The sequence below is a fragment of the Halyomorpha halys genome, unplaced genomic scaffold (genome assembly GCF_000696795.3).
Source record: "Halyomorpha halys isolate HHAL.00 unplaced genomic scaffold, Hhal_1.1 Scaffold64.1, whole genome shotgun sequence".
In the NCBI taxonomy this organism is placed as follows: Eukaryota; Metazoa; Arthropoda; class Insecta; order Hemiptera; family Pentatomidae; genus Halyomorpha; species Halyomorpha halys.
Window position 1 is genome coordinate 599,452 of NW_027116348.1, and position 9,074 is coordinate 608,525.

General features: G+C 33.8%; 1 protein-coding gene across 1 annotated transcript in view; it reads right to left on the reverse strand.

The window, feature by feature from the left end:
- Snup (snurportin-1) overlaps positions 1 to 2,782 on the reverse strand; it is an 11,669-nt gene extending 8,887 nt beyond the window's left edge. The window contains exons 1-2 of the mRNA XM_067053149.1: positions 2,375 to 2,782; positions 2,208 to 2,301 (exon numbers count right to left, since the gene is read on the reverse strand). Of these exons, the coding sequence (XP_066909250.1) occupies positions 2,208 to 2,301; positions 2,375 to 2,529 (249 nt within the window). The 5' untranslated portion in view covers positions 2,530 to 2,782. The remainder of the gene's footprint in view (positions 1 to 2,207; positions 2,302 to 2,374) is intronic.
- Between the last annotated feature and the right edge of the window lie 6,292 nt (positions 2,783 to 9,074).

Below are 9,074 nucleotides of genomic sequence, written 5' to 3' on the forward strand. Positions count from 1 at the left end.
CCCGGACCATATTCCTTTCATCTTCACACACGGTCAATCAATAATCTTCCAATTAATAAATTCTAACTTTTAAGTATCAAGACAGAAAGCACAAGAAATTGAAAAATACTCTAGCAAGTATTTTCTCCCTTTAATTCCTCATTTCTAGATACTGTAGATCCTAAATACTTAAACCTCCCAACTCTTCCAATTCAAATGTATTTTCTCCTATACTATGTAAATTTTTGCCATTTCTGTTGCTAACCATATATTTTGTTTTATCCGAGTTTATTTGGAGACTTAGTTTCTGACTAGCTTTTTATCAATATAGATTATTTAGTTTTATAGCTTCCTAGTCTTCACCCAAAAGTACCCCATCACCATAGCCAAGCAGGGATATTTTACCATCCAGAGTTAAACCATTTTCGGTATGCATCATATTTCTAATAGCATATTCAAGGGCTGAATTAAATAAGATAGGTGAAAGAGAATTGTCTGGTTTTTAACTCAAACAAACATCAAACTTTTTGAAATGATAATTACTGATTTGAACTTTATTAAATGTTTTGATTGTGCACTTCCATACAGGATTTACGAACTTCTTTGTTATTCCATGTTCAATCAAAATATTGTACAGATTTTGGCAGTCAATAAGCTTGTAAGCCTTTTGAAATCAACATAAATTTGCTGAGCTATACCGTTGTATTTTAACTTTTAATGTAATATTTAACATAATAAACAAATTTAATTAATAATTGATGATGATAGATTTCAACTAAAACCACATTAGTAGCCACCAAAAACTTTCTCAGTATAATCTGTGATTTGACTAATTGATTATTTTGAATTGTTCTTCTTCTTCTTCTTCTCCTTCTTTTACTGGCACAACAGGCGCCTGAAGTTGCCCTTGGCCTGCTCAACAGCCGCCAACTATCTGTCTCTATCTTCTGTAAGGGTAACAGAGATCCTCAGTTGCTGCTGCCCCACTGCATCCCTCCATCAGTCCTTCGGACTACCACATCACCGCACACCATCCAGAATGTTAATGAAAAATTTATGAGCCACTCTTTCCTCACTCATCCTCATCACATGGCCAAGCCATTTAAGCCTCTGTATCCTGATATACGAGGAGATGCTTCATTCCTTGTAGAGCCCTAAAAGTTCACCATTTTTCCTTTTTCACCAATTACCATTCTCGCATACGCTAAGATCCTCCTCAGAATTACCCTTTCAAACCAGTCTAGCAGGTTAATGTTTTTATTGCTTAGGATCCACATTTCTCCACCGTATGTGACAACTGGCCTTATAAAGGTTTTGTACAGCAAAAACTTGGTGGCACGGCTAACAAGTTTGCTTTTAGCCTTAAAATGGATAAATAGGCTCTATTTCCAGCTGCATTCTGCTTTTAACCTCTTCTTATTCATTCTGGTTGTCATTGATGATAGAGCCATGGTAAGAAAAGCTTCTTACCACTTCAAAATTGTAGGGGTCCATTACAAAGTGACTCTGCCTCTCTGCCTCTGATCTAGTGACTTCTTACCCCAATATATGCAGGCCTATTTTTCTGGCTTCGACATCCATCGCTTCATATTCATCCTAATGCTCTGAAGGGATCTCCCAATGGTGACATCATCTGCATAGGACAGAACTTGGGTCATCTTTGTAAATATCGTTCCTTCCTTAACTAGTCCTGCTCTATTTATGATTACTTGTAGAGTGATATTTACTTGGAGAGTTAGTTTACTAGGGAGCCCCAGTTCATGCATTGCCAATATGAGTTCACTCCTTCCAATAGTATCGTAGGCAGCCCGAAAATCAATGAACAGCATCCAAGTTGTCTGTTGAATTGGAATAATTGAAATATATATACACTTTTTTTCCAACATTGGCATTAAGAATACATGTTATTCTTTTCTTTTTTCTTCGGCCAAGACTCCCATTGGAGTCCTATACTGCTTAACCATGGTTGGGGGTCAAAGTTCTTCATTTTGTGGGACCGCCACTCAATGAAAAAAGTCAACGTCCCAGGCCGGATTCGAACCAGCACCGCCAATAGACATCAAATTGGTAAGACTGTGTCTTAACCACTGAGCTATGGGCGGCCCATACATATTATTCATTAAGTCCCTAAATCAAGAGAACAGCTAAAACATTACAACAAATTCACAGTTCAACAGAATATAACTTAAAATAATAACAATAAAAATTGATAAATGATCATCAAATACCTTATGTTTTTCCTTCTTCCCATCAACATCCATAGAACTATCATCATCGATATCAAAAAGTCCTCTCTGTAAATTTAAATGGTCAAATCTTTTCCTAGCAAAGAAAACGACACTCAATTAATTCCCAAATACTAACCAATTAAATTAATCAATTTCAAAACACATACTCTTTATGTTCTTTCAGCCATAGGTTTCTTCTTTTTTCTTGACTGGAAACTAAACTTTTTAGCTTGTATTGAGAATATCGAGGATGAATCAATGAAACATCTGCTTCATCCAGAGTAATATGTGAGGAAACAAAACCAGCAATTAACTCTTCCATTATAGTAGCAACAAAACAAAAAAAATATTATTTCTTTTCAATTGACTGATAACATTTGATTAAAACATTTAGACAACAATGTGCTAAAACTACAATGAGATAACATATATAAAACAATAAATCTTAATAAATATTTAAAAAGGTTTTAATATTTTGACACGACATTAAGGCACAAATATTTATAAAAACCATAACCAACATTTCTTTACTAAAAATTTAAACCTAATTCAAAAGTTGTGTAGTAATATGTTCCTGAACGGTTAGATCAACTTTAAGCTTGATCCTCTACACAAAAGTAAGCATATTATAATATTCTAATCAGAAAAATTGAGGATGTTCCAAGAAGGATCTAAGTATGATATATCCTTTTCTTTTTTTTTTTGAACTCATAAAATTGACAACTAAAGACAGATTTATTTCTAGTCTAGTTTTAAAAAAATTTCGTCGTTGTCTCTCATTGATAAGAATCTCGCGTCTTTAAGATCATTATAAATAAATGCTCGGTATCGTAAAGATCACAAAATTATCTTATAGCCTCTGGATAGTAAAATTATGGCAGAGTGAATACAACAGTAGTGAATACAGAGTCTCAGAAACATGGCAAAAGAATGTGAAAATAATTGCAATAGATCAGGTAGTTGTGATTTTTCGATACGTCATTTAGGTTAGGTTAAACATTAAAAATCTATATTTTAAAGCTGTGCAGAGGAATAAAAGTTATTTTATTTAAAACCCATATCACAGCCCTCGAAGAATGGTGTAATTGGAGGATTCAAATAAATTCCAACAAATCCCATCAAATTACCTTTATCCTACGTCGTAAACCTACTGACTGCCCCACAGTATACTTTAATAATGTTGTCCTTACCCCTGTTGAACAGATCCGCTACCTTGGACTACATCTGGACAAACGACTAACCTGGAATCCTCACACAAGACTGAAAAGACAGGAAACTGCACGTCGATTTCGACTATTACAGCACTTACTAGACAAACGGTCCAAAATTCCAATTCATTACAAAAGACTGATTTACATGACAATTATAAGGCCTACCTAGACATACGGCATTGAGCTTTGTAGCTCCACTAAACCTTCGAATTCCTCTCGTGTCCAATCCTTACAATACAAAATCCTTCGTAAAATCCTAAATGCTCCCTACTTTGTCACAAATAAAATCATCCACAAAGACCTTAATGTTCCATTTGTAACTGATCTAGCCCAAACCAGATATCAATCCTTCCATTACAAACTCCCTAACCACTCAAACCCATTAGTTTCTAATCTTGCATCCTATTTTATTCCGGACAACACTCCGAGGCGTCGGAAAAGAAGATGGTCTCGAGACCTTATATTGTAAAAATGTTTTTAGAGTGCTACCAATGGGTAGTTTCTCTACATGCTTGTACCATATCATTATGATTTCCACAAATTTACGTGATGTATTTTATGTACAGTTGTAAATATCAATAAATAAATTTAAAAAAAAAAATCTTGTCTAAAGACAGGTTTATAGCATTTGGAATGGTATATATCGTAGGACAAATGGTACAAGTATTTTGATACTAGAATATTCCATCTATTTTTTTTTTTCGGCCAAAAATCCCATTAGAGTCCCATACTGCAATATTACATGTAAAGAATGTGTCTAATTGATGACACTTAGTTTTTAATATGTTCTCATCTCTTTTTATAATATTCATTTTAAAAGAATCATTTTCTCTAATCGAATTTCTTTTTTTTTTTTTGCGGCCTCTAAGCTTCCCGATTTTCATTACTACCACCTAAAACGAAATCAGTTTTGGTTTAAATCTATCTTCTGTGAACTTAAGACGTGCTCTTAATATGGGAAAACATTGTCTGTAATAAAAGCGAGCTATATGTGTAAAAAAAACGATAACGTCTATGAAGTTGAAGTTATTAATGGTACTTTTTCTTTTTTTTTGCTATTAACTTTGGACTAAGGCTGCTAAATTGAAAAAATCGGTTTAATCAAATTTTTTTTTTTCTCGGAAAACTCGAAAACTATCTATCTTCAGGAAGATTATAAAATTTTAAAACACATTTGAAACATAATGAAAATCATCTAAACCCAATCAATACTAACAAAGATTTGTACTTTGGATCCATGTGTATTTTGTAAATATTAAAGGTTTAAATCTTCGATTTATCATGTAAAAAAGAAAGGCACAATGAAATATAATTTTCCCATAACACTCGGATAAGTTATGGTTTAATATTTAATATGTTTCCGTGGAACTCTTTTCACATTTATTACAACGACCAATGAATGATACAGGGTATGTTTTGAGTAAAAACTATTTTTTTTTTATTTACCATGTTTCTGGTTAAATATCTATGGTGCCATTTGGTCTGTTCTAATACTTGAGGGTTGGACTTCGGTTTGGGGGATGTTATGGGTCCAACTATTTAAACAACCGATCACAAACAAATTTTCAGAAGTATATATAGTTTATAACAGTGCTATGTTCGCTTTTCTCTATTATTTCGGCCTGGTACTTTGGTGTAGTAATAATAACAGGACAGTTATTGTACCCGAGATATTCAATAATTCAATAACATTCAATAATTTTTTTTGTGTAGTTACCAAGTATATTTTTGTCTTTTTTCCTTATCAAACAAATAACGTATTTACAATTAATATAAATAAATTTACAATATGCAAATAATAAAGTAATTTGACATAAAAAAAAAACAGTTTTCTTAAACATCAATGGTACGATGAAGCCAGCGCTCACGCATCTTAGTAATGTGAGGACCGCTACAGGACTCCCTACCGTGAGTATGATCGTCCCAATAATTGAATTAAGATATATTTTTCTCCTCGTTTCAGAGAACGTTTTACATAGTTTTCCCTAATGAAAATGTGGGTGTATGACTGTAGTTCGTCAAATACAAATGTTTTTCCAGTCAAACTGCGAGAAAGGGTAGTTCAAAGCTTGGATAAATGGTGTAGTTGAAGTATTGTCTCGGAGGCTAGCACGTAGACCTAAAATTACAGTTGCTAACATTATAGTCTAGTTTGCGCGATCTATAAGTGCAATGATGGTAGTTTTTAGAATTGTATGCTGGTGTTCAGTACAACTATTGGATTACAGGTATGACAATGTCTGATATTGGCGTGTTCCTAGAAGCGTTGTGAGCTCCTTGAATAAATAGGACTAAGCGACCTTTGTCCGCTGCTATTATGGATGGCACACGAATCGACAAATACACTGACTGTAAAAAGCGTTCGAGCAGAGAAATGGCATCAGACCATCGAGTTTGGCAATCTACCATTAGGTCTCACCTGAATCCATTCTATACTGGGAGATGTCTTATTAAATAGGGACGTAAATTCTGGAATCTAGCTCCAGGTTGGAATTTTCTGGAAGGTGCTGCTGAATGTCTTTTTTAAAAAAGATTTTTCGCAAGTTATGCAACACCTAGAGCATTCAACACCATTTTTATTCATATTAGGCCATAAATAGTTGTTTAGTTTCCAGTTTCTCAGTGGCCTTTATACTTGGATGGTTAAGACTGAGAATCCTCATTAAAAAGTTGTTATACCTGAAGCCAAGAGAGAGATAGGGTCTAGCTTTCTCAGAAGGAATTTTACAGAAAAGAAACTTAACTGTGCCTAGTATTTCCACATGTTAATTTGACAGATTGTCTTGGCTTTTGATATTCTGTGTCGCTGGATCATCCTGTTTAGCAATAGATAGACCACAAATATCGCAATTTCTCCTTGATAGTTCATTAGCCAATACATTATCCTAACATGGTTGAAGACAATTGATGTTGTAACTTGGCTAATAATATACGACAATCATGAAAGCATCAACGAGCATGGTTACATTTTCCCCTTCAATCATGTGCCTTAAGCAGAGGTTCCCAACAGGTAGGTGGGCCGCTGGTAGGTCTGGCAGCAGGAATAAAATATTTTCCAAATAAATGAGACTTTTAAAATTGATGTTTATTGAATGAGGAGGAAGTATGTTCGATGACAGAAAATGTTTAATTAAAGTATTTTCAATTTTTTTTTCTTTATTTTATGTATAAATTCACCCGTCTTCAAATTGAAAATGATATATCTTACGTAATTATAACAATGGCATGATAGAGACCAATACTCATTGGTATCTCCTCCAGACAATAATTAAAGTGAACTATGATGCCGAACAATTTATCGAAAACCATTAATTCGTGATATTGTAGTTTGATGAATGTCTACCTGAAAAGGTTTCTTTTGTGGTCCTTGGGTCTCCAATGATTCTTCAGTAATATAATATAATCTCGATAATATTTCTGATCAAATAGGGTCACAACTTATTGAGGGTGTCATTAAAGTGATAACTGACCTTTAGGCAGCTTACTTTAATTACTTCAATAAGGCCTGGACAAGCCATGTTCATAGGAACATAGGGAGTGAGGAGGAATCCAGATGGGATAACAGCAGTATCCAGGGATGAGTCTGACCAGTACAGGGATGCATACAAAGGTATGATGATGAACTACATGCCGAGGGTCCACCCCTACTTGCCTTTTCCACTTTGTTTAGTGCTACTACACAATAGTTGAGAATTACAAGCCAACATTCCTAGTTAAAGAAATAAAACGATTTGTTTTTATGTATGGGTTATTCTCCAATTTTGGTGATATTTCAGTTAGTTTTTAAAAATAATCAACCATCAGAATGTTAATTTCATCCAGCTGAAATAACTGATTTTAGGAGATTAGGAACATCTGAGTGTAAGAGCTCTTAGCAATCAATAAATCAAAATTCTTTTGAGGAATGGGCTAATTGCAAGTGGCAGGGCATTGAAGTACAGTTTCAAAGTGACCTCTAATGCAAACAAGTTTATTTATGAGAAAAAAAAATTGTTAGATACTCCTTAGAAAAAGAGAATTTGCCTGCTTCCATCCATAGGATATGCTTATACTGTGGCTTTTATAAAACTTTACTTGAATGTATAAATGAATTTTATGTTGAATTTGTTTAAGGCAAGAGGAGTGGATTGATGCTTTGAGCTAAGATAAAATATATCAACATTTTTGTTTGAAATAGCAATGTTAACAATTAGTAATTGGTTAGTGTGAACTGTAAGCATCAATGATATATTTTTTATAATAATAATATTGTACTTTAAACCTACCTTAATACCTTCTTACCTCATCCAGGATTAACTATTTTTTGTGGATTTATTATCCAAAAATAAACACTTTAGCACTGCGCCAATGGTCATTGGAGGGTTTGAAATGGTATTTACCACCCATTTCACAAGTCCAAGAAAATGGTTTTAGAGATGATTGCTACATATATTATTACTCATCTGCTCCCCTGCTTCATTTAGCTGCATCCAGCTTTTAGATCAATGAGCTGGAATTGGTACGTAGGGTTACACAGAAATATCACAAAAATTGAAATGAATTTGAGTAAAATTGTAATCATGTTTTTTTGGTTCCCTACATCCCAATAAAATTGAGTCTAAGGGTTGGAAATAAGTATGAGAATTAAGTTAGTGTCGTTTGGGGGTTTTAACAAATTTCTTTCACCATCACAATTTTCCGCACCTCTATAACCACTCTGAATTAAATTAGTGTTAGAGAAGTGTCACTTGGGGATCTTTACTAATTCCCTTCACCATCACCATTTTGCACACCTCCACAGCCCCTCTAAATTGAATTGGAATTGGGGAAGTGCCAGTAGGGTTCGTAAGCTTTTTTCTTCCTACCCAACATTTTGTTTTCTACTTAGTGTACCAATACAGCCCTACCTCTCCAATGAGGGTAGATGTTAGAGAATTGCTTTTTGCAGGTCTAAACTGTTCTCTCTCCTCCCATTCGACAAACTTGATGAGGTTTTTGAAAACATGACTGAAACAAAATTACTTTTCTTTCATCTGTTCTCCGAACAAAAATTAGGAAGAAACAAAACTTTAGTGATGGAGCTCAGATATCCGTGCTCTAATTATTTATAGGTAATATTACATCTTGACTAATTATATTCTTCATCCCTATCTTAACCCTCCATTAGCATATTTTTCATAACCACATTAACCAATCATATTGCCAGAACTGAAAATTAACCATGTGTTATATCATTGTATAACAGGCTTACAAACTAGTAACTAAATATCCGCACTCTGTACTAGGTGTCCATTGCTTAACCTTCTGAGTTACCCCCACTTCTTACAAGAGCCTTCCTGTTAAGTAAATGTTTTAATAGTGAGGAATTTTCAGGGAATCAAGATATTAATCTTGATAGAAACTATATTGTTAAATTAATTTGGAAAAAATTTGTAGTCATTCAACAGTTGATCATAATTAATCTAGTAGATGAACACGGTTACATTCAGAATTAAGAACAAAAAATAGTGAAATACACATAATGAATGCTAACATTTCTGAGTACATTTTGTGGTCTAAATACTATAAGTAGACAAGTACAATTTAAATTCGGGTTTCGGGAAAATTAAATGTATGAAATTCCTTGTTATAGAATGAATTTTTTGCCTGATGATTTTGGAAAACAATACACCTGTGA